Source organism: Coturnix japonica, chromosome 7 (assembly GCF_054131305.1).
Source record: "Coturnix japonica strain WE chromosome 7, WE-NBRP24, whole genome shotgun sequence".
NCBI lineage: Eukaryota > Metazoa > Chordata > Aves > Galliformes > Phasianidae > Coturnix > Coturnix japonica.
Window position 1 is genome coordinate 18,653,966 of NC_140669.1, and position 27,224 is coordinate 18,681,189.

Sequence of the window (27,224 nt, forward strand, 5' to 3'; positions counted from 1 at the left end):
TGCAAACAACCTTCATTAGACACATTGTCATGAGTATATTAATCATGTCAAGAAGCATTGCTGGAGTTTCCTTCAGCACAATTTAACATACCTTACTTTATTAGGATGCACTTAATTTCACCATGTTTTCTCCTCATTATCATTTATGATGACCAATTAAAATGTTTGTATCTGCCTCTAGGCAAATTACTTCTGTAATTTCAGTAGCTGAAATCACCACTCATCCAACACTTGTCATCTACTTCCATCAGTCTAGTATCTCCGTATCTTTATTTGCCCAGCCTATATTAGCATTTTAAAAAGAAAAAGCTTACTTGGATTGGATACTTACATGTAAAATAAGAATAGACGGGTTTTTTCCTTCCCTTTTTTTTACAGTGGAGAAAGGAAAGCGTGGCTATTACTTTCCTCTCAGCTGCCCTCTGTCACACAGTCTGCATGACTCTTCCTTGAAACGATGACCATAATTCATAGTTAAGGAAAATAATCATAGAATCACAGAATGTTTTGGGTTGGCAGGAACCCGAAACATCATCTAGTTCCAACCTCCAGCAGAGTTGCTGACTTCTAGATCAAGAAAATGCCCTGTGTACGCTTCTTCCAATGGGCTCAAAGTTGCATGTAGTTTAAATGTCATTTCCTTTGTCCAAAAGATGTGATAATTTCGAGTACATGGCGGTTCTTTTTCCCTCCACACCACTGTCCACCCAAGAGCTTTTCAAACTATAACTGGATGTGGCACCCCATCTACCATGACTCCAATATACATACATAAGACCAAACTATTTCTCACATTGTAGCAAACAAACAAGGGTGCAATTTCTACTCAACCTCCCACAACAAAACATTTCATACATTACTTCTTAGCTTCACGTATATGAAGATGAGATTAAGGTAATTGAAACGTTAGCTGGAAATTCAGATTTCACACAACACCCTCGCAGTGGCACTTGCTGTAGCCAGAGATGGCTGAGCAATGCCTGTGATCACCAAGTCGCTCGTGGACTCCTTCTGTGGATCACTCAGTCTCCAAAAGATATGTGGCCGACTCCTCAAAGGGTGCTGCGTGTCAACTTCAAGGCAATGGAATTTGATTTATTTTCATAACGTTGCTTTGACATCACAGTAACAACTTCCAAATAAATGCCAATAAGTGTAGTGATAAAGAAATAAGTTCGAAGACACTGCTGCCTTTTAGAACAATTATAATTTCATTAAAATAGGAACATAACTTAAAGATAGATTTTATTCTCTTTGATGATTTACTCATGCAAACTGCACATAAAAGAAAACAGTACAGTTTGTGAACATGTCAAATGTAAAGACCCAAAATGCTAAGTACAGAATTAGTGTGACATACGTCTCCAAACAGAATCCATGGTAGTACGGCTAATAACTTGCTGTCTATTCGCTGAACACAGATTTTAATGGTTCTTCTTCCAGACCCACTGTTAAACTCATTAACTGTTTGCATGTCTCCTATACACTTATGAAGACTTATTTTACAAGCGTGATAGTTGTTATAAAAAAACATCACTTATATAAATATGATTTAAAAAGCCTTTGTGTTTAGGAGAGCAAATTATAGCGTGATCAAGAAGGCCTCGCCTCGGCCACCAAAACTACAATGAAAAGTGACTGTAAAGCTTTCCTGCAGAATTCACATTTTGTGCCTTTGCAATTCATTTCCTTCTCACAAGACGCCCACTGTAAGTTACCATCCCGGAAATGATCAATAACTTATTGTTTATTCCTGAAATTGGGAACGTAAGACTTCTAAACACATGAGGGTATCAACTCAACTTCCTTAGTTTACAATACAAAATATTTAGAGTCCTTGTTATCTGCATGCTTAAAGCCCTGCGATGATACATATATGACCTAGATATCTCTTTGTCCAGTTTCATTATAGTACGGTTGTATATATATTGTAGAAACCATGATTTTCCTGTGGATCAATTACATTTTCTTTTAGATTTTAAACTGAATCAAATAGAAATCTGATGGCACCGACACTTAAAAACACGCAGTATATTGTGGAGAAGGAAGAGCAAATGAACTACACAACCCATTATAAATGCATTAAATCTTTGTTATATACATAATGGAATCCTGCTTTACTGCCAGTTGCTACTATGCATCTGTTTTTGCTATTATACAAAGTTTTCCCACCTGAAAGCACACATCTATATTTTTTTAAACAACTTAATCTATTGTAAAATATTGTACTGTATTTTGAACATGAATACAGAATCAAAATAGATAATGGCACATTTAAAAAACTCAATATCCTACAGATGATTGGATAATGAGAAAAAGTGTACCTACAATCATTTCATCAGAAACAAACTACATCATGGAATGTTAGTTATCCAAGTTTGCACAGTAAATAACATTTTAAAACTGCAATCGCCTATCAGCCAGCATCACATTGAAGGCATCTTTAAACATTCAAGCAAAAGACTGCTGGCATTAACTACTGAACCATTCTCACGCACACACCACACACACCACATTATAATTACATTGTTTCCAAGATACGGTAGATACTGATTTTTTTTTTTCTTTTTTCCACAAGAAAGGTATCAAAATTTTTGCTACTAAAAGATGACAGTGCTTACACAAGAATTAAGTACAAGTTAGCTTGCAAGTACAAGACAATGACAAAAAAAAGTCTTGAGTTGTCTGAAGGATTTTAGGCTTTTCTGGCATCCAAAACCATGAGTAAACTCAGTCTGCGACTCGAAAATCCACAGAATATCATCCTATTTTGGAATACTAAGTATTCCATACTTGATAACCTCGTACTTCACAATATGCTTACTGGTTTCAGCCGAACAACAAAGGGTAGTTACAGATACCTATGCTTACTGGAGAAATAAAGCTCTCCTCCCCTCATATTGAAAGTGTTGGAGGGGGAAAAAAAACAACAAAAAACAACAAAAAAATCTGTTTAGTAATGATCCTCATTTAGGACAGGTATGTGCATAATAGTACTGTATCTCATATACTGTACTGGCCCTATTAAACAAATTAAAAACCCAACGGTTAAAAAGCCAACCAAAATGCTATACATAAAATAACCCAAACATTTTTCTCCCAATCTTCTTCCTCTCATAATGTGCAAAACAACAAAAAGGCAAAAAGACTAAAAGCAAATTTACTGTTACCGTCTTTCTCTTGCCTAGTGCTTTATGACCTTGCTCACGTTACAAAGTCAATAGGGACTATGCAGAACTTTGGTATAAAATGTCACACAATATTACTATCACAGTCTGGGGGATGAACTTTAGTAACTCACCCCAATGTTTGTTGAAATAATACCAAATTAAAAATGAAATAAACCACATTGTACTGTACATACACTTTACACATTAAGCACAAAAATAACTAGTAAACCTAACACTTAAGAGGAAAAAAAAGGCTTTTACAATGAGACTTCTAACTGGTGTTCTGTCTCATCTTCACCTGCCAATCTTAAAGCCAAATTTAGGTTTGAATTTTAAAACTGAGTAATTTTAAGCTACAATTTCTCCTAGCCGGAGACTGGTCTGTTGTTGGTTTCCCTTTAAAGTCACAAACGAATACCTAAGAAAAGGATGCAACCAAGTTCCTAATCAACTCCCTGAGGGCTGCGCCTGGGAGGGTGGCACCACACCGACCTGGGGAAGCCCGGGCTCCGAGCTCTGGTCCGCCAGCTGCGTGAGCACCGAGGTGGCAACCGCCTCTGCCTTGGAAGTGGAGCTTACACCGTTGGAAGTGCTGACGGAGCTGTGCTGAATAGCTTCTGCGTGTGGGCTGCTTGGTACTGAGATGTCTTCTGAACTGTCATCTTTATCTGCAGCTTCAGAAGAGAAACTGGGTTAGCCTTCTTTCTCCTCATAACACAAAACCACTTACCACGTGACAACAGTCCCCTCCTAAACAATTAGAATTCATGGTATCACTTAGCACAGCAAATTGCAAAACAATCTCATTTTCATTACTTTTGTTTTGAGAAAATACTACTTCATAAGCAAAGATGTGGACTGCATTATGGAATACTCAGCAAACAAGAACATTTTCACACCTTCAAAACTACGATTAATGCCATCTGATTTCCCACCTAATAAATTAACTGCTGGGTACGGCGCTCATGTTGTGCCAATAAGCAGTACCAATGGACTGAATGTGCTACCAGGTCTGCTGCTGCTGTATGAATTGGCCTAACATGAATTGGTCTCAGCAGTGCACAATACTCAGTACTGCAGGAGCGCTGTAATCTGGTGTCTACAGTTTCTTCCACAGAGATATTGTTAAACCACTCAATACATTCTTAAGCAATTGAACCTATATGACTGGATGTAGACAACATGTTTATTTAAAACTAGTTTGTCAACACTGTTTTCATGAACATGTACGTTAGCTGAAACTATTCTTTCCACTCATATATTACACTGCCGGTACATCAGTTAGCCAATGTATTCCTAGCAGTATACACATGAAGATGATGTGACAACGTTCTGTCAGAGGGCTGTCATTACAACCATCCTTTGTGCTGAATGTTGACTTTCACAAAAATTAAAAAACAAAACTAAAGCAAGAGAAATTAAAAAAAAAATAAATCCAAAAGAATCCAAGTGAGCCACGCTGCCCATTCCTGTCCTATTATCAGTCTTCTTCTCAAGTGTAGCCTTTTTCCACAGATTAGTGTTGTAGTACACGTTCATTTTGTTTTCTTTAGTAAATTAGGAATCTGATAATCCTTTTTCAGAGGGCAGAAAACACAGCATTACTAAAAGGCCCGTCATTAGTATTTCAACAAAGAAATCTTTAGCATATAATTAGCTTGCCAGTTTAAGACTTATATCCCTGAATTTGCATAAAAAATACTTCAACGTGGATGCTTAAAACATCAAAATTCAAGAAACCTACAGTTGCTGCTCTTTTTTGTTTTGGGGGAAGGGATTGATAGGTTTTTATTCTTACTTTTTTCCAGAAAATCTCGCATGCATAATGTTATCCTCTAGTAGCTTCTGTATGAAATTATGTTGTGCTGTCAGATGGGAGCCATAATGGCCTCATCCCTGCAGCAATCATTGTTAATATAAACCCCAAACATATTTCCATACTGTTCCAATTTGCTCCAAGATGCTATTTTCTGTCTTGTCAAAATGACTGGAGATCAAAGGACCAAGATTTATAAGCTCAAAACTGACAAAATCAGTATTCTAAATATATGTGGCAAGAGAGAGTTGCTAAATCTCCTGAATCTTTTAAATTAAAAAATATTGCCCATTCTGATGAAACTGCTTACAATGACTACAAGTAAAGATGGTGGCTATTAAGTTTTATCGCAAGCACCTGAGGATCTGTTTGCACGCAATACAAAACGCTCCTTTATTCTCCTGAATTACTGACACTGGCAAATTAAAATGAAGTGGCTACATATGGCAGAAACAATCTTCACATTTACAAATATCCTGAAATATCACTAAATCATAAAAACGAAAGCTGTGGGTTATATATTATGAATGTTGCCTAATGCATTCCCAGCTCAGTTATTTGTAACAAATTTGTGTACAATGGGCAAAATTGGCCATTTATTCTACAGCAGCAGCAGCTGGTTCTGGCACTGCGTATCATATCCAAAAATGAAGTTACAAGTCAGGAAAGCATAATTAACCTTTAAAATGCTGGAAGGATAAATACCAAATGAGCAACTTTCACTAAAAATATGTATTAGAAAATGAATGCTAATGGAAGCACTTAGTATTCCTTTTGAATTCCCTTTTAAAAATACCTTGTTAAAAGAGGTTGTTTAATGTGGAAATCAAAACAACCTAGAAGACATTGTACAGTAGGAGGCACAAACCTGCATCTGATTACTGTAACGGCTTGACTGATCCTGGATGTTATGGTAAATGAGGACAGTTGTCGTATTACCTTTCCTGAAGTCTCATTACGATAAAGAAAAAACCCACAAGGACCTTTCTCTGTACTAGGCTAAGATAAGGCATACAAAAATGGTTTATCATGTGCTCTTAATACCTTAATTATATTTTCCAAAGCAAGTGTAGTAGCCTACAGTCCATATATGCTAATTACCATATACATTTATTAAACCATCATAAAACTCTCAATGATATACAACAATTCAACTGAGAGGACATAAGAATATATTCCTAAATATTCCATATTCACTCCTGCCTTATGATAACCTTTGAAATTAAAAAATCTTCAGTGTAATATTAGAACTGCACTTCTTATTTTTAATGTTGATTCAATTCACTTTAGCAGTATTTCACTGACACAGACTAAGGCTATAGGTAATGGAACATTACTCACTATGATAGCCAGATTTCTTCTGCATGGCGGTTACAGGGCAATCTTTATGAGCCAGAAGAAGCTGTTTCAGCTGTGCCACTTCATTTCTCAGCAGGGTGACTTCATTCTAAAGGAGAAGAAAGTTATGTACTTTACCAGGGCTCAAACTACACATGTTTTGAAAGTAAGTATTAAGTTTTACAGGATTTTCAGTTGTTCGTTTAAGGGTAAATAAAACACAAGAATTTTCCATTTGGTGTATGCATAGCAAAAATGTACACATTTCTTTCAACTTAAAATACTTAAATCTTATCTGAAACTTCATTCACTTTACCTTTTTCTTAAATTAGGAAACACTTCTATGGAAAATACAACACGGTATTTCAGTTTACAGATGCAGAGTTTACATATATTCTCATTCACATGATCCTACAGAGTTTTATGAATTCTAATCAGAGTAAATTCACATTTAGCTACTCGTATTCAACAGATGCCACAGCCAATAAGATGTATAATTTTTACGTAAGCCTACACAGCATTGATTTTGGGATCTACATTTGTACGTGGACTTTAAAAACCTCACATAATGGAAAATAGTTTAGAAAATGTTAGCTGATTTTCACATTTCTCCTTAGCAATTACGTATAAACCAAGTATTGCATGAAGGAATAATTAAGAATGATGACAAAACCTGAAGTGTAAGTCTGTAACACTAAAGCGGAACGTAAACTAGCAGACAGCACATGCAGAATCTAGTGATGGTGTTCATTCCCAGGCTATGCCTTTCTTACTGGGTGACCTTGAAGAAGGTCACTTTTCTTCTTTGTGCTTCAATTTCCCATTTGTAAGATGGAGGACAATGATACTTACCTTCCTTGTAAAAGAGTTTGATATCTATGAATGAGAAACGGTACATAACTACACTGACACTCCAAATTAAGAACAGTGTGGCACAGTGAGAGATTCATTTTTCACTCAGAATGTTAGAAAAAAAATCAGAAGGTATCTACAGACTCAGGCTATCCGCAATGCTTTATGAGCCTCATGTCCTAATATGTGATACCTTTTCAGGGGTTAGTTTATTTTAAATGTAAGTCCATTCCACTGATATGAAATACCTGAAGTTATTTAAACCATCTGAATCCATGCACATAAGTAAAATAAACACTGCCCATGAATGCATATGTTTATGCATTTGGAAGCAACTTAAAGAAAAGCAAACACGAAAATCAGATTACAAATAAAATTATGTGGGTAAAAAACAAATGCAAAAGTCGATCTGTCCACTTAAGCTGAGGTAGTCCAGTCAGAAGAGATGATTGATAACTAAAAGGATTCTTAAATAATGAAAACATTTTCAAGAATGGAATTTATTTGGTTTACTTACACTAAGTAATATAATTTAAAAATGATAGCTAAAATATCAGATTTGTATAACACAGCTTTCCTTCGTGCCGCATCACATACAAAAGCTCTACTGTCTGGAATTGTATGTCCTTAAATCCTGGGCCATTAAGAGAGCACTCTACTTGTGCCTCCAGCTTTCACTTCTCTTAGTTCACCATGTTATTTACTGAGTATCCACATGCCTGGATGCCAAGCAGGCAGCTGCACAGAATTGATACAGAAAAGTGCTGATGCACTTTTGAGACACTTCTTGATAATGTAAACAAGCAGCAATGTCCAAGAACATGAATCATACTTCTGTTAGTTAAAAGGAACACTGGCAAAATAAATGATCAAACCAGGAAAAAGTATTCAGAAAGTTTCTACCTTCATCTCCCCCATTTAAGGAAGAAATTTTATACACAAACAGCATAAATAAAAATGAAGCAACTGTTTACCACTGTAAATAAATCTAGAATTCATGGAAAATATTTGAAAAGACAGCATCTTGCTACAAGGAATATAAAGAAGCAAATACCTTATTTTAAAGCAGATTTTAAAATAAATAAATAAATAAAAGGTTGTTCCTATACTAAACTGAAAACTTGAGGCGTATTCCCTAAAAACATAGCTAGCACTGTTAGTAACGCCAACTCTGTGCCAACAGCATCATAGTCCATTTACAAACCATTCCTGAAAGTAGAAAAGAATAAGTCCCAGACACACTCGATATGTGGAATGTGAAGGAAAAACAAATCAATAGCTGCCATTTACATGCTACTAGTAAGAGTCACTTTGGACTGATAATAAAAGCAGGTTGTTAGAATCAACTTCTATATACCTTGCAGTTTTCTTATCATGCATCTGACAATATGACATCCTTCCAGCTCTTTCAAAATATGTTAACAGGTGGCCTTTATGGAAAACAGGCTAACGAAGAAACACACAGAACAAACAATTCAGCAGTTGGCACAAAGAAAGACCGAGACTTTTTGCACACAGAAGACAAACAGCCCCCTTCATTTATCAAGTCAAGAGGTATCAGTGTTTCTTTAAACAAGCATGAAATATACTTCACATACTACCTAGAAGAATCTTTATGTTCACACATTTCTAAAAAGTGCTAACATGGCAAAGGACATCTATTTCCACCTGTACTCCGTTCTTCAAAAGATATTTTCCCTTCTGAACCTCACGATTTATTGCATTGTGTACAATATGTTCTTCTGCATCTGCCTATTTTCCCTGCATTCAAAACACGTGTAGTATTGGGACTGGGTTAACCCTTCCTAAGAGTAGGGTGCTGGGCAACATTTGTGAGGTACATTTACCAGGCCTATTACCAGAGACAGGCAGACGTGACAGCTACGGGGATAATGGATTGTGCATTCATCTTTTATATACACTTCCTAAAGCAGCTTCTGTAGCACTAGCACAAGCCACCAACTGCTAATAATGGACATCTCTTAAAGCCCAGAAAGATCTACTAAGGAAGCCAGACCATTCGTTTACCACACCGAAATAGCACAAACTCGCTATTTCTTTGACCTCTGAAGTTTTTAAAGTGATAGGGACCAAACACAAAACATGCTATGGACTTGGGTATCAGACACTGCAATACCACTGAGCAGCCACTGGGCACACATTGTCAATAGCACCTTAAGATAAGGATAAGATAAAGATAAGACATAGCATGCCATATTCAGGCCAGGCACAGAGGCAACACAATCAGGTACAAGTCTCAGACCATTAAACAAGTCAACATATGAGTAGAGAACACAAAAAGAAAACAATAAACGTACTTTAAAAAATTGGAAGCATGAAATAACATATGTAGTCCATAGTAGATCAATAAAGGCCAATCTAATATATTATAGACATAATTTTACTGAGATCTTAATTTCAGTTAAAAAAAAACCTGAATAAATTACATTTTCATACACAAATTCATCTACAGAAAGCTGAAAACTGTGGAATAAAAGAATATGTATCAACCAACTCTAGCTTTTCAAATCTGCATGTATTGCTAGAGAGCTCCCAGTTTTAAAAATGCTGACATCTACATTGGAGTCTTAGACACAAATATAACACGAAAACTACTGTGTTGAAAGAAGTTGAAAGTGCTATGTGAAGCCCTGCAATGCAATTTCTAGTCATTCTGATATTAACCTAATTTTGTAATTATGACACCTCAGCAGGTCACTTAAATATTAAACAAGCACTGCTGAACCCTACCATAAGTCCATAAAGCTGTACAAAGGCAAAATTCAAAATGTAACCAGTTTCCTATTAAATATAATGTAAGTAAGCATAGGTCGTTTAGGCCCACCACACTGATCAGCTATGTTAGATTAAGTAAAATATTACTGCGGAAATACAGGATGGATGAATGCTTTCACATAATAGTTTATTTCTCTGACATTCAATACTCTTCCAATCATTCTGTTCTTCACAGTCAACAGTTTTGCTTTTGGCAAACTCAGGAATTCCTTTTTCTTGAATTATTACAGAATTACTGCTTGGAAATCTGGAAATGTTTTGGTTGACAGGTATGTAAACAAGTTATTAAAAACCACAATCAAGATTTAGATGCAACTATAGGTCTAAGCAATGCACATAAATACAACAATATTTTACATGGGTAGCAACAGTTATAATTTAGGAGACACTAAGATCACTGACAAAGTCCCAGGATGAAATATGCTTTAGCGTTTGCCATAAAACAAAGTGTAAAACTTGATTTCATTTCTGACTTCAGATTCCGTTCTCATTCTTCATTTTATTCCTAACAAGAACTACATCGTGCCACAAACAATCATTTAGAAAAACCACAACTGTTGAGAAAAGAAAACGTGAGGCCTTTTCAATGAGACAAAGCTTCCTAATTTTTTTTCCTGTACCATTACTGCTGCCATGGGGCACTTCTTAAATAGAGCGTTAGCTTTCTTCCATGTCCTCATCATATAATATATTTGCATACATTTATATGGATGCATTGTTTCTTTAAAATATCTGCAAACAAGTCAGATTCTACATTTTATTATATGGATGTTTGAAGATGCACTGAACAAAATCAGGATTGCTCTCTCTCTAATAAGCAAAAGGCTACTATGTTATTTTGTAACTATACAATACTAATGTTGCTACTATAGTGACAGCTACAGTAACTGAGGGGTGTGTGTGTATACATAGTATCACTGTATAACAACTTCCATTATTTAGTTTCAAACCAGCAGTGATGATTTGCCACCAATGATGATATGATACTTACACAGTTTTCAATTGTAAGAATGGTTATGTACAAGTTACAGGTAGCTCATATCTTACCATAAACTATTTTCATTAAGATAACTGAAATGCAGCCAATTGGTTTTGTTCTTTGTTTTTCTTCCTGTAAGAAAAGTCCCTTCTAAATGCCCTATTCTATTCTAGTCAGGAAACTGAAGGTGGCCAGTACTTTTTAATGTTTATTACAACATAAAACATGCTCTACTGTTATGCTGACTGACCTGGGATATCTTCATCAATAGCACCAAGTGAGGGCTTTATTAGGAAAGATCTGTGAATATGACTCACTGAACAACTCTAAGGAAATGAGTAGCAATTCAAACAAAAGGGTCATGGATCATTTAAGGGGGAAAAATGCATCAATGTGACAACCTTCCAATGACTGGTAACCTTTGCTGGTGTGGAGGAATAACTGGTAATATACACTAGACCCTCTTACACTATACATCTCTCCCTCTAAGAGTTATGCACACTGGGAGGGCAGCATGGTGAAATTTGCACTGACACTGCCTGTGCTGTACCTGTTTTGTGGACAAAAGAGGCCTTCAGTTTCCAGTGATGTCAATCTGGCACCTTGCACGAACACTACATTCACTTTAAAGGAAAAAACAGTGAAGTTAAAAAGAACCAAAGGGAAAAAAAAGCAAATGTTATTTAAATAACTCAGACTGTGATAGAAATCAGCATTTTTTAAGGTAAGGCTATTAAGCCTTTACTCCAAAATATCAAGTCACTTAGTATCACTGTCTGAAAGTTATTTAAAATGGAACAAAGGACAAATGGGAATGATCCTAAGTCCACACATCTCAAAATCAGAACACTCTTTTATATTCCTACTTTGATGGAATATGCAATTCAATTCTGGATTTCCTGTTCTAAACTGAGATATCATTTAAAAGTAATTTACATTTCAGATTTCATGCAAAGTTTAAGTTCCCCTGATGCAGAATCACTGTCCAAGAGTGATTTAATCATTTTTACTTGAAATAAAAAGTTATACCTGTAACTGGCCATTTAGTGAGCTCAGGTCCTCAGCCTTTTTCTCCAATGACTGTACCCAGACTTTCCGTTTCTGTCGGCATCTGGAAGCAGCAGCTCGATTTCGCTCAAGGAACTTCCTTCTTTTTTCATCAGGGTCTTCATTAGCAGCTCTTCTTCGCCGACCACCTGTATTTGGTGTTTGTTGTGTAGGCTGAGCTGGAGATGCCTGAAAACAGCAAGAAGCATTAAAGAAGTTACCAGTGTAATAATCTTAAGTTTTTAAGAGCATTAGGAAACAACCCTAAAACACATCGAAGTCTTATGATGAACTTTGCATTTGTCTCACTGGCCTTACATTTACGGACAGGGACTGTTCCCACTGTCATCCATAAATATTTTCTTAAACTACTTTTCCGACAGGTTTTTTAGAAGCAGAATGGTAGTTGTCCAGGATTTACCTTTGGAAACACCACTTCCAACAGCACTTCTAGTCTGACTTTTGAGCTTTTGTCCCTTAGTTTCCTGTTTTCACCTGTCACCCCACAGGAAAGGACTACCACTTCTAAGCTCACTAACCTCCTTTCAGTGCTCAGAAAGACACAGTACTGAAACTCTTCTTGTGGAAGCCCCAAAAGGATCCTTAAAGCAATTAACACAAGCATTATCCTTGATGCAGTTAAGAAGTTCAGAAGAGTGCTTATGATATGAAATACAGTAGACAGATATAATATAAATGCAAAATAAAGTAAGCTGTTCTTTTTGATTACATACAAACCAGTGGTATAACATTCAGTTACTACAATTCTTGTTAGAACACTCCAGAAATCAGGAGTTATAAATCAGGAGTCAGATAATACCTGCTTTGAAATTATCATCTTGAATAACACATTTTAGAAAAAGCATCATCATAAACACTTCATTACTACATAAATATTAATATGACAGCAAAACATATACAGTACACACATAGCAATCTGGCAAAATTACATATAATCATCTAGAAAAAGCAGTCTGCTGCATAACTATATGCATATAATAAGATGTTGCCAGCACTGTAGCAGGACAGTCCATTTCTCCCTAAAACTTCTAGCTCTGAGAGTTTTCCACAGTACTTGTTAACGTCTGCTTTGTGAATCAACAGTAAAGTTTTTTATGTAAGAAGGAATGGGGCAGAAAATACATTTCCACTTCGTTGTCATACCGGTGTTTCAGTTGTTGAAGTTGCAGGTTGCTGTAGTGATTGTGGTCGTGGCTCTTCTGACTGAGTCCTAACCAACCCACTCGGATGTCCCTTGGCAGTATCTCCATTTGTTACCTGAGGGTGCTGCTGGGTCAAGGCTGCTTTCAGTCTCTGAAAGAGAAATAAAAACCTCTTTTTCCCCTCAACATAATGTAAATATTGTAACAATTACATAATCACATGACAACTTGAAGACTTACAAACGATTTATATTAGTTAGTTCCACACCACTTAGCAAACACGAACTCCACCTCTATCACTAATGGATTTTTTTTTTTTTTCCTGCTTGTTTTTCACAGGCTTTTAACAGCAATCTAGACTTATATCTACTTGCAATCATCAAAACAACATCTCAGAAAGGACTGTAAGCTGCATGGAGAAATAAATAAAAAGCCTTCCTGGTGATGATCAGTTCCCATAAAGAGATGAATTGAACCTCATGAAGAAACAGTTGTTGAAACTGGTATTGTATTACACTTGCAATGACATATACAGAACAAGGAATGCTGGCACAGTACTCAGCTGCATTACCCTAGGTCTGAAGCTGGCAAATATATGTCCATTTTGAGTCCTTATTTTAAATGTTGACTATTTCATAACAGTAACAACTTTCTACCACATTCCCGATGCCAAATACATTTGTGTATAATATTAACAACATTTAATTGTGACCTTTTAAATTAATTCTTGTATCACGGTGGTTTGGAATATGAAGTAAATATCTATGATGAAGTAAATATCTATGAAGTACTAATTATTAAGAAAATGTCCTAAAAATGCTGGAGTCACATTGCATTTGGTCAGCCCAATAAAGAAAAGGATTTTGCATCCATTTGTGCAGACAGATACTCCATACCAGCTATCATACGGTATACAATGCCCCTTAGGATTAAGCCACTGGAATATAGTGATGGCTCTCTTCTTCCTTGGCAGGATTTCCTGCTCCTGTTTTAGATTTAAGCAACAGACTGCAGATCCACCTCTGCCAAAACTACAAAAAAATCTTTGTGATATGGAAAATTGACCCTCTATATAGTTGACCATAGCCTCTAACCACCAGCAGCAGACCTCTTGTTTGAAGACTATACAGAGAAGGATGAGAAAGTCCTAACGTTCCTTTGCTGGCTTGCTATTAATGAAGCTTCAGTCAGTGACTTCCGTTTAGCACTGTAGTAAGCTTCTTTAGTAGTTTCTTTGATAGGAACTGCTCTATAAAGAATGTGACAGCACACATCACCCCACCTAACGACAACTCAAGTTCCAAACGCACTTCTCAAAAACTTCTCAAAAACAAGATCGTAAGAGATCCCCTACAGCTCTGTATGGACACTTTGTATACCTTCACACATTATTCCACCAGATAAATAGTTGGCTTCTAACAGCCTCGTTCTGGCTGATAATCCAAGGACTAGAATCATTAAGTGGGACCTTTCAAGCACTTCAATCTTTTTAAGAATACAAGATGTTCAGCACTAGCAAAAAACCAAGTTAAATCATTCAAAAGCTTTACACTGCAAAACTTACAGTTGCACACAAATTCTCTATGCACTATGGAATCTTCAAATTATAAACAATCTGACTTTTGAACTATTAATTAAGAGTACTGACAACAAACAGAGCCAACCTACAGAAATGCAGACAGCAAGTTTTGGGTTGGTTTGTTTTTTTTGTGGTAAAATTACCGAGATAAGATGTAAGTTTGTCTACAGATCTGTCAAAACTTTCTTAATGCTGGTTGGTACCTAACATACATTGGAAAAGGGAACATAAAGAGTGTAAATCACAATGACACAGGTTTTAGGGCAGGATGACACCATTTTTAAACATAACATGCCCACAATACTTAGTATGTATACAGTACTCTGCAAACCCTAAGGCCTTAGGTGCTTTTAAACTTCTTTATAATAATAAAGCAAACTGACAACTCATACCTTCCTAACTCACCTTGGAAACACAAGCTACCAAAAAAACCTCAGTGCACGCCTCCTTTCAAACAAGAACAGAATGGCTCCAGTACTTTCTAACTTAAACTACTAAAACAAACTCTATGATCTAATTATAAAAATTGAAATGTTGATTTAATCATCTTCTTCATCAAACAACTAGATCAGGATACTGAGGGCTCCATCCAGCCTGGCCTTGCACATCTCTGGAGACGGGCCATTCACAGCTTTGCTGGGTAAACTGTTCCAGGTGTTACTGTCTATCAATAATGACTCAATCACAACATAGCAACTTACCTTTCGGAGGCATTCTCCTCTTCCACTGTGATTAAATTTCCTCCAACTCAACTGTCTGGATATATAAGTTCAATAACAACAAGCTAAATTCTAATGTTAATGTCAGTGCAACATAAACACTTAAATAGTATGTGGATAGTCAGCATGCCTTTTCAATTCTGCTTGTGGCTGTATGAGCAAACTTTGATGTAAGTATCCACCACAACAAAAACCAAACCAACAAAAAACTGAACTGTGAGAAATGCTTTGTAGTGTTTGCATAAAGCCAGCTATTTAAGTAACCTTCATTTAGCACATTTTAGTATAGAAATTTAGCACATTTCTATACTGCAAGACTGCCTACATTTAGAAAAGCTGGGATGTTAAAAAAAAAAAAAGTAGTTAGTATTTGGGTGGGTTCTGACTTCTGTTGTTTGTTTTTTGCTGTTTTTCTCACATAAGGCAAATAACTTACTATGGCCCAGGTTCAATTTTTAACTCTTCATTCCTGTGTTACAGGCGTATTTACTAAGTTAAACTTAAAATTAATGCTATTACATTAGTATGTTGTCCATTTAGTTTGAAAATGATGAAAGTAAAGTACATACCAAAGCACTACTTATAAGGCATGTAAGCATAGGGATATATGAATTAAGGAGTGCTTTCTATATTGCAATGCTAGCATTCAAATATTATTCTGTATGTTCATAAGAAAATAAACTTCTTTCAAAAATTACATTGTTAATTCAAATTAGAGGCTTTTGGGAGAAGAAATGCAAGATCATTGGCTTCAGCTTTGTATCACAGTTTCAAAGTTGAAATAATAGTTACAATTTTAAAACTATTGAAAAAGTGAGGAACCATGTGAAAAGTATTATCACACATTCTCCCAAGGATATCCAATTTAAGCATTTCATATCTCAGACGGTAATGCTGGAACTAAATACTGTGTGGATGTTGCACTTCCTATGAATAGTGAGACATCAAACACTATGGGAATGCTGGGAATCTCTGTTTGAAAAAATCCAGTATATTGAAACAAATATTAGCATAAATATACATTGGCATTAATGTGCAGAGAAAGTTGATAAAAAAATGGGTTTAACACTTTTTTTTTTTAAGGGACAACCTAGAAGTGGTATTTTCAAATAGCTTAATAGCTTCTTAAGTATCGATTAGCAAGGAAGGTTTTCTTGTTCGTGTATATCTTTGAAAGCAAACCCTCACCACATTTGTCAAAATTTGGTAGGACCAGATCATTCCATCAAGAGCTCACGGAAACAAGATAATATCCTCCAGAAACAACTCATGAAAAACTCAGATCCATATTTCATATCTGCCACAAAAGCTCATCAGAGTAATAACCCTCCTTCTCCTGGGTGTTTTCCTACCATCTGCCGCTCTATTACTTATCTTTATTTTGCAACTAATTAACAGCATAATCTTCTAAATTCAGCAAGTTAATTATCATTATTGTGGTCTTTGCAGCATCATCAGTCCTTATGAAGACTTGTCTCTCCACCCCCAGAGAACATATGAAAATGAAGTAGGTTGTGAGAGGGTCTGTTTCTTTAGAGTAGGCTCATTAGGTGTTTGCTGATTAGCTCGGCATGCAGAGAGACAGGTCAGAAGAATTCTGCTGAACACAGGGTCCCATGCCGGGCTCAAGCAAGTTAATGCAGGCTTCTGAACATTTGCCAAGCTGCCCTGTCAATTCTCAGTAGAAACCTCCTGCAGAAAGCCCACTGGCTGCCCACTGTGCACGAGGTATTTCTCAGTTTGTGACACAAGATTTTACATGGGGAGGCAGGGGGATCATTAACAACTTTTCTTTCACTGACAAACTTCTGCAACCCATGCAGAAGGGTATGAACATTACGTCTGCAGTTACAATCTAAACGCTTATGAAAACGGGATGCATTACAGCTGGGAGCAGCTCACGGCTCAGATTATATCTCTGAAGTTTCAGATCTTTTCAAAAACAGATCAGAAGCAACTGTGCAGAACTCAGAATTATGAACTCCTTTCATAGAATGGTTTGCGTTGGAAGGAACCTTTAAATGCCATCTTGGAAACTCCTGAGCACCCCTTACCTAAGAATCTTGTTTGTTTCTGTAACAGCTATTACACCTAATTCTAACCCTCCCCAAAATATTACAAGACTAATCCATACATTTGATTTTACTGAACTATGTAGCATTTTGTTTCCTCAGCATAATATATGAAATCATGTCATAAAAGAGAACAATTTACATTAAGCGTGCTGCAGAAATCTGAAACCCATTTTCATTCCTACCACCACTCCCAGTACATTTACAAGGATACATTCAAAAGAATAGCAGCAGAAGACAAAAGGTGTGCTTGAATGAAATCTCTAGTCATATTTCAATCAATTCTGCAAGCAACAAGAGTTACAGGTTCCAGTCACATTCAAAACTTCAGTAACTGTACCTGTTACAGGTATGAATGGAACACATGTTTGCTACAGTAGTTTAAAAACATACAATAAAATAAAAATGCAATCCAACTGCACACAATTATCCCACAGAACTGAAACATACAAAGCACTGTATTTCTAACATTGTATGGGCTTCAGTGATGAAACAAGCAAGTAAGATGGTACTTAACACATTCTTCCTCCACTAAATTTTAGCTGTTTGAGTTGAGAACAGTATGCAACAAGGTCACCAGCTGTAAGGATTTGGATCTTTACACAGACAGTATAATATTTTTGTCTCATGGCTTTTATTTTATCTGCTTTGGAGCTGTATTATTTGCAGTTTATTTTCTATTGTCTGCTATTACACTCAGTGAACCCGCATACGTGGCGGCCTCTCCATAGAATTCACATGATTATTTAACATCCACCAACTTTAACAAAGAGAGAACAGTGTTCTCAAAGTGGTGACTCAATAACTCTCTTCATATGAAAAATCAAAACCGTAATTTTGATATCAGTTTGAAAACTTCATCAAATATAGGGCACTTCAGCTACATACTCTGAACACACATTTTATGATGCAGTATGAAAAAAAATCTGAGAGACTGCAAAGTTTGTCTGTCAAGAACAAAATCTCCATCTAATAAATAATTGAAAAAGAAGAAAAAAAAAACAAACAACACCAACAGATAAGAGAATTGCAAAGATCTATTAAAAAAACCTGACTCCTATGCCCTGATTGCTGAGAGAGCAACATCACTGCTGTCCCCCTTCATTCAGTATTCCATTTAAAATACAGTAAGAGTATCAGGCTGCTGGGCTTCATCCCAGAGAAGTGGATATGGTACAGAAAAGGTGCAGGAACTGTTCCCTGTCTTCTGCTTAATTAAACATACCACTAAGTCCAGAAATTGCAGCCTACTGTTAGTACATGAAACACACATCATTTGATTAGTTACTGAATTTAACTCAATGTTAACACCTTATATTTCTCCTTTCAAGAGAACTGTCAATACAGTAAAAAGAAAACAAGTAGTTGTAAAAATAGGTATTTAAGAATTCTAGTGGCTTAGCCCAGAACACAAATGAAAAAAAAAAACCAACTGATACTATACCTTTGACAAAATTGGTGTGTTGCAAGCAAAAATATTTTTCAAGAGATACAAGAAAAAATTAAAATAAAGTACTTGGCATCACAAAAGGTTCAGATCTTTAAAATCAAATGGAATTTTACAGTTAATAAACCATAACAGATCTGTCAACAACGCATCACACGGCACAGCAAGTTAGTCTTCCTTTTGGAAGCTATTCTGCAGCAACGTTAAAATTCTCATTAAGTTGCCTTTACTTGAGGAACGATAAGAAATTAAGGTTTTTATTTTTGTGAATAGGCACTATATAAAAGTAAATGAGCATAAGAAATATACGTAAATCTGATATTCTTGAATTCTGCTCATGCTTTGTATTAGGAAACAAGGAAAGAAAGAAGAAATAACTGCAAATATACTTTTTACAGTCTCATTTAAGAAAAAAGATAGGCAATCACTGGAGTGCATATATTAGCTAAAATCTAACGAGAAGACTAATGAGACTGTTAAAATTTAAGTCTAATGATCTTTGCTTTTCTTTGCATGCAAGTGACTGCTTCTTTCACTGTGAGATCAAAATCTTCACTACATATTTGTATTTTCTCCCCTGCTTTAAAGCTTCATAAGGAGAGATCACTCAAGAGTAATCTGCTTAAGAACCTAATTTCCTGCCCAATAATAAGAAATACAGATAAGGTAAGAATTTACCCTTAATTTCACAAAGCAAAACTTAGCACGAGTCTCTTAATAACTATAAATATGTAATACCTGTGGGGAAAAACAAATCTCATTTTCACTTTTTTACCTTCTTCTCTTTTGTATTTAAGATAAATTTCACCTGGTTAAACGTCACCTGGTTTCACCTGGTTACACTGAAGTTATTAGCAGGCCTGGAGATCCAGCACAAGAAAGAAGCAAAGCTGTTGAAGCAGGTTGAGAATAGGATACAAAGATTAACAGAGGGCTGAGCACCTTTCCTTTGAAGAAAGGTTGAGGGAGATGGGCTCCAGCATAGAGAAGAGTATTTAAAAGTTACTAAAGGGAGCTTATAAACAGAGGAAGAACAACTTTTTACATAGTCTGATGTGATAAGGGCAAATTCTTTTAAACAAAAAGAAGGTAAATTTAGGTTAGATGTTTGGAAGAAATTCTTTACTGAGAGGGTGGTACAAGAGGCTGCCCAGAGTGGTTCTACATGCCCAAACTCTAGAGGTGTTCGAGGTGAGTAGCAACCCTGTCCACGTATGGAACTGGATGGGCTTTAAGATCCCTTCCCAGCCAAACCATTTTATAATTTCATGATTCCATTCCTAGAGGGATAAGGCTGCACAAAAAGACTTTCAACTTTTCTGTCCATAACTTGATTACTTTTTTTCTTTTTAAATCTTTGCCTGTTTTACTCACAATTTCCGCGTATAGTATCCCCTTAACAAAACAGCCTGTACACAACAGAAAACACACAATAGAACTTCTAAAGTATGTCATTAATGCAGATTACCAAAAAAAACTGTCAACTGGACTATATTTGAGATTCTGAAAATGAAATTCTCTTTCCCTCGTCCTTTTTTTTTTTTTTTTTTAAAACCAAGAAACATCACATCTTTTAGGAGGAACCATATTCTGCTTCTCTGAAGGTGATATTCACCATTGCCAAGCTACTATACCCGTCTTTCATTTAACTACTAGCATCTCTTATCCTCCAACACAAGAAGCAAGAAAGCGTTCATTTGAAGACCATTTAAAAGAATGACATACACTGGAATTTAAAATAATTATAATCCAAATGCAGCTATCATTGGCAGATTTTCTACTAACAAACGAAAGCTAAAAAGCAACAAAATTTAATCAGTTTCTCAAGTTAGTCTACTCGAGGAATAATGGAGTTTTTCACTTACCAATTTAGCCTCAGACTGCACTGGCTGTGGGGAGGAAGGCCCTGGGATTCCTGGGATACTAGGCACCATGGTGACAGGTCTAACAAGCTGACCAGATAAAGTATAAAAATGAAGAAAGCCTGAGTATGTTATCATAATACAGCGTATATGACACCACTACCCTATGAAACCAATACAACTGTTCTACACTGCACTTATGCAAACCTGCTACACTTTCAAATCAATATAACATCATGCTTACTTACTGGAACTGCAGCAGGGACATGCACATTAGAATTTGTAATAGATGCAGGAATAGCAACAGGCATGGTTTGTCCATTTGGAAGATGTAACAGCAGCGGAAACGGGCCTGGAACTGGACTGAAAAAAGAATTACATGTATTAGAGAAAACTTTTCCAGAAAAGAGAGCGAGCTTATACATTGTATAAACACATAGGTATAAAACAGTTACAACGTAATATTTAGAGATTAAAAATATGAACTTGACCTGAAGAACACGGAATAGCATTTCACCTGTAGTGAAGCACCACTTTCATGCAAGCATCTCAAAGTTGTATAATAACCAAAGCAACAGTAACGGACAGTTAACAAGACAGTCTTTTCAGAATCTGCAAGAAAGCATCACATCAAGATTTATGTAACTTACACTATTGGTCTGTTAGAGGATGGAGCCTGGGTAATAACAGTACTAGACGTTGGTGATGGTATTGCCTGCTGAATAATAACACTTGAGTCAGAACTCGTAAGTAGCACATTAGGAACCTGTAGCGATGCTGGACGAACTATTGTTGATGTGGGCTGTGCAGTCTGCTGCAGTGACACCTCCTGAGGAGAAACCAAAGATCAATCTGCTTGTAAAATACAGTTATACACCATTAGTTCAGGTCATAAAAGGAAAACAATTTAACTGAACGTATCAGAAGTTCCCTAACATCTGAATCAGCAGGAACAATCAATTGTACATTAAAAAAAAATAATAAAAACCTTTGGATTAATTATTTCAATCACTAAAATGAAATTTATTGTAGTTTAATTTTAGTTTTACGACCAATCATGGCTCAATTTATGATAAGGTTACTATTAATATCCAATCAAATCTAACTATTAGGTAGATATTTTTATACCAAGAAACCCAGGGTGCTATCTGCACCACCGTACCCACAACAAGTAAGAAAACATTTCACGGTGTCCTTGTGAACATTTCAAATTCAGTCTATTTTTGCATACTTGAACAAAAACAAAATAGGTTAATTTTCTAGTATAAAGGAAATAATTTATGATCCTTTATATCTGACTTACATATGCTTTATAAATAGCGTGTTATGCAGTTACAACTCCTTAGAATGTAATGCAGATGCTTTGCAAAATATTTGGCTATCCTGACACAGAGAAAATGATCCTAGCACAAGAAACGAATCCCCTTAGCTACAACTAGACAGTAGACAGAACTCACTGCATTTCTTAGCCTAGCAATCAGGTAACACATATTATGACCTGGAATGTAGTATGAGTAACCCAGTGGAACCAAAAGTGCCTTGCCAAAACCAATTTCTTCCTTCTCAGGAAACCTTCCATATGGTCAGACTTCAGATTGTCTTTACGTGGGATTTTTCCACGGTATCTGGTATTTTCACACTAACTCTACAGTCAAGGGCCCATATAGCTACACTCCTGAGACTAGAAGTTAAAGGAAGGCAGAAGCCCTGAATCTAGCGAGAGTTAACTGAAAAAATAGCATTGTGCCATTCTTCACTCGTTTCAGCTTCATTTTCTCCTACCTGCCGCTTGCATTGTTACTACACCCAAGGAGGCTAGCAGAGTCACCAGAAAGTCTCCAACACAGGAACACCCATCTTTGCCATACATAGCAGAACCAACAGCTTTAAGAGATGGTGGGTTTTTTTCTGCTCTTTCACCAGAAGCATCTTCATACACAGCAACCACACATATTCATACATACAAATATAAATGCAGATACATGAACACCACAGAATGAATACCCATGGCAAAGTAATACTACTTTCTATAAAAAAGTGGGGAAAAAAAACCCAACAAAAACAGGTAGCTACAGCCACAGAACCACCATGTGTTACAGCTTTAAGACAAAAATGCACTCATGTGCAGATATTCATACCTTCTCAGTAACAGTAATGCCAGAGCAGACCCTTTTCTGTATGGGTCTGTGGGAACAGCTGTTTTTTTTTAAGTACCTGTGTGAGCAGATGGGGCAATAGCTGCAAGAATACAACAGACCAAAACTAGAAGCATGCGCTCAGAGGCAGCATGTGAAAGACTACAAAACTCTAGAGAAAAACAGCCGTGTTGAATATGTAACAATGGATAAACTCAGAAAAGCAGCTGAATCTGCACGTGGTCACTGGGGTGTGCATGGACACCAATGTCAACATACTGTACGATTCAGGTAACATCCATGAACTTGGTGGCTGCTACGTACAAGTGAAGACTACAGGATTATATATGGACTTGGTGACAGAACAGACCTCCTAAAGGGCTTCCAAACAGCCACCTAACCCTCCACCACTACAACCTTCCACTTACGAGCAAGCAGCTGGGACCCGCCTCCCAACTTCTACTTCAACTATGGAACACGGTTAAGTTACTGCACTATGTGAATATTGGCTATTGATAACAGCTTAAATGATGAGCGCCCTAATAAATACTGATTGTAAAATGAATCTCTTCCTGGACTGAGTCTCTACCTGAAGAAAGGTAATTTTCATCTTTCAAACCAAGCACTCCATAGTAAATGTATTTCAGTGACCATCAGAAGATCAATCTAGTAACATAAGTTAATTATCTAAAATCCTGAAAACAGAAACCTCATATGCATGCAACTCTTTCAATTAAATACAGCCTATCTTAAATACAGTGCTTTGTTTAAAAGAGCAAAAATGGTCGCCAAACATTAAAAGAAGAACACTTTTATTCAGTTGAAAACAAAGTATTTTCCATTTCTTCTTCTCACACTAATGTGTGTTAAGTTAAACTCTGGAAAGCATGTGCTAATTAAACAATGCTGCAATAATGTAAACTGGAGATGTATTGGATCTACAAGAAACTGTTGTTTTATGAACATACAAAAACCCGCCAGCACGCCATCCCAATAAAGAAATTCACTGGACAAAGAATTGTTCTTATTAAGTGTAAATTTTGTCTAAAATAGGATAGTTTGTAAATTCTGCTAAAGAACAGGGACAAAAAAAAAAAAGATAAATTGGCAGAATCATGACCGTAAGAGATTGTACCCACCTGTAAAAGAAAAAGGAGTTTAAACCTATTCAAAGATATTGAAGATTTATTGAAAGGACCTCTTCAATCCTTATTCTTGAAGCTAAAAACCACTGAAGTTCAGAAATTTTTTTTGCAGAAGACAATTATATTTTTTTACATTTGTTTTCAACACTTGCATATTTGCAGGGATTTTGAGTCTAAAAGCAAATAGCATGCGATGACTTTTTAACACAATCAATGAATGCTTGGAATTCTTTATACAGAAAGGCAGATGGCCAGAGCTATTGCTGTAATTGAGAAGCAATGTAAGAAAACAAATGGTTTTGAAATAATTAGTTTAGGGAATTAGCTACCTGGCAACAACAAGAAGAACAACGTGAGAAACTCTGAGGGTCTCCTTTTAATATACCGTTAATAAGAAACTATAATGAACTTGAAAACTCTCAAATAATAAATTAAGCTTTTTATGTTTATTATTTTACGTCTGAAAGGCTTTAGGTACTTGCAGTGGTATATTAGTCTATTCTACGTAGAATAACAACTGTTACTGAAGCTTCATGGAACTAAGAAAACTCTCCCACAGTACTAAAAATAGAACGAAGCACAATTTTCAAGAGTGTCTAAGAAATAGCTCTGACAACTACAAAGAAAATGAGAACCCTCTTACACGTACATTAACAGGCTGTGACCATTTAAGACTACTAAAACATATTCAGCCAAGGAGATGGTTACGGTGGCATATATAATTTTAAAACCAGCTCTGCCCTGAAGAGTAGAAACAAACCTTCCCTCCTTCAACACACCTACAGAAGGAGTATAAAAAAATCTAACTGAGAAAACAGCAACACTCTGCTCACATTTCTCAACTTCTGCAGGCCACATTCAGCAGCAGCACACTCCAAGCAGCACCCTCATCCTTGCTCAGCTTGTCTCTACAATCAGACATCAAAACAACATTAAGCTGCAGCAGCTTTTCACTTCAGCACTGCTACAGTGACAACACTGAATTACGTAATGAATAAGTTTATAAGCACTGCCAGGCATTTAGATACAATTTGCACTTGTAATGATGCTAATGATACTGAACCACTACTGTAAAATAAGACATTAATATTTTCTCCTGCCAAAACTTGAGCACTTAGAATAATTATTTGCAGACAAAAACAAACCTTTCCAAACTACGAAATAAAGAAGATTTAAGATTTAGACTATGATATGCTTGATCAAAGAAGCTCTTTACATGTATTCTTTTAAACCAGTTATACTATTTTGGACTACACAATCGCTTCAATAACCCACTATTACTCGTCTTTGCTAATTTACAAAAATCAGAACAGCTTTCTGAAGACAATTCTCTACTGAAACTCCTCACACTTTCTGTCACATACAGCGTCTGCTGGGAGGATAAGAGAAGTGGTGCAAGAGGAAATGGTAAACTGGATACAAAGAAAAACATGGCCTTCACATGGACAGTCTGGTATTGGAACACATTAAGCAAAGAAACCATTCATTCTCCCTTCTTGGAGGTTTCAAGGTTGGACTGCATAAAGCCCTGAGTTTCTTGGTCTTAGTCTCAGATCTAATCCCTGCTTTGAGCAGGAAGCTGGAATAGAAATGTCTTACGGTCCCTTTCAGTATGAATTACCTCGTAATCCCAAAGAAGTCTACTCATTTTTGCAAATATGATATCCATGTCCCTCAAATGCAGACTACCCACTAACGATGCACATAAAAAAACTGACCAGAGCAGCCATGTTGCTTACTAAGCTCTGCTCCTATTATTTTTATTTTCATTCCTACTTCATTAATTAATTCATTTCATTAATTCATTAACTTTGCTCAATTCTGTGCTCTCCAAGAGAATTTCTTACGATGAAAACACTGCAAGTTATGTATCAACCTTATTATTAAACTATTTCTTCCTACTACTGCCAGCAGAGCAGTAGTTCTGAAACAGATTAAGTTACAACATTCTCTTGAGACAGACAGTAACTCACAAACCCAGCCCTCAGGTAAACATTAAATGAGCAATTGCTCCAGATCACTGCTTTTAAACATACTGTTGTAGCTGAAAGAGCATGGATTTTGAAACAAAGTTTTCCTGCTTAATTTTGAAAGACCGCCCATCCAACCCCTGTACATTTTTATACAACATCCCATGCTGCTGCACAAAAAAATCTGTGAGAAAGCACAGGATAAACACAAAAATGTACACATGGATAGTCTCAAGCTACACTTCATTTGCTTTTTTGTGATTACTGCCTGATGATGCATAAAATAAGAATAAAGAGCCCAATTAAGACTTTTTTAACATAGCAGCAATACTAAGTTTGACTTCCTTCGTAGCTTTACTGAATAATTAAGGTGAGGCAAACAGAAAATTGTGCTGAGCAAAGCTAACTAAAGAATTGAACAAATTAAGTATGTATCCAGGAGTTGTGGTTAATGAAGTCATTTACTTTCAAACAGTTACATAACATGGGTATCAACGTGTACAAGAAACCCAAAGATCATCAGAAGATTCAGATAGTGAATTCCAAAATGAAAAAGGAATCCTGACCTTTTCATCATTGGTAGTAGATTCTGGATGAGGTAAAGGACTATCTTGATGAGTTGTCTCTACAACAGAAGGTTCTTCAATTTTGTTTCTTATAATTGGTGTTGCAAGAGGAGACAGATCTAGAGGCATCTAGATGTAACAGTGTAGACAAAAAAAAAAACCAACACACACACAAAAATTAAAATATCTCAAGAAAATATAAGTAACTAAGGAGAAATATTAGCCTTATTATAATAATAACAGTGAAGTGCTGACATCCGGAAGGTCTTGATGCACATGTGTTAGCAGTCAAGCCTCCTTTTTCCAACATCTGTATAAATACAGCTTTTCACTAAGACTTTGTTTGAATTCCCACTGCAGGTAAAAATTTTTATGAAGTTCCTTCCCAAGATTCACAGGAAAGTTATAATTGAGGAAGAACAGCACTACACTTGAAGGCTATGCAATCCAATGTTATCAAAGACATCTGGCACAATTGCGTTTCTTCTTGTCAGCTTGGAAAAGGAACATCAATTTTAAAAGTAGTTGGAATGTTTTCAGTACTCTGTGATAACTGTAACTTCCTCCA

General features: G+C 36.2%; 1 protein-coding gene across 14 annotated transcripts in view; it reads right to left on the reverse strand.

The window, feature by feature from the left end:
- Nucleotides 1-1,188: 1,188 nt before the first annotated feature.
- The window catches only part of ATF2 (activating transcription factor 2), a 40,585-nt gene continuing 14,549 nt past the window's right edge, over nt 1,189-27,224 (reverse strand). For 6 of the 14 annotated variants that reach the window (XM_085552560.1, XM_085552562.1, XM_085552561.1 and 3 more), the window contains 8 exons: nt 26,657-26,785; nt 21,491-21,669; nt 21,089-21,203; nt 20,844-20,930; nt 13,163-13,312; nt 11,981-12,187; nt 6,328-6,433; nt 1,189-3,844 (listed from right to left, as the gene is read on the reverse strand). In XM_085552560.1, coding sequence (XP_085408686.1) covers nt 3,618-3,844; nt 6,328-6,433; nt 11,981-12,187; nt 13,163-13,312; nt 20,844-20,930; nt 21,089-21,203; nt 21,491-21,669; nt 26,657-26,785 — 1,200 coding nt within the window. In that variant the 3' untranslated portion in view covers nt 1,189-3,617. Of the gene's footprint in view, nt 3,845-6,327; nt 6,434-8,533; nt 8,623-11,501; nt 11,575-11,980; nt 12,188-12,537; nt 12,601-13,162; nt 13,313-15,441; nt 15,493-17,745; nt 17,818-19,735; nt 19,869-20,843; nt 20,931-21,088; nt 21,204-21,490; nt 21,670-26,656; nt 26,786-27,224 lie in introns of those variants that run through there. The other 8 variants (XR_014947985.1, XR_014947986.1, XM_085552565.1 and 5 more) reach the window with 6 other exon arrangements.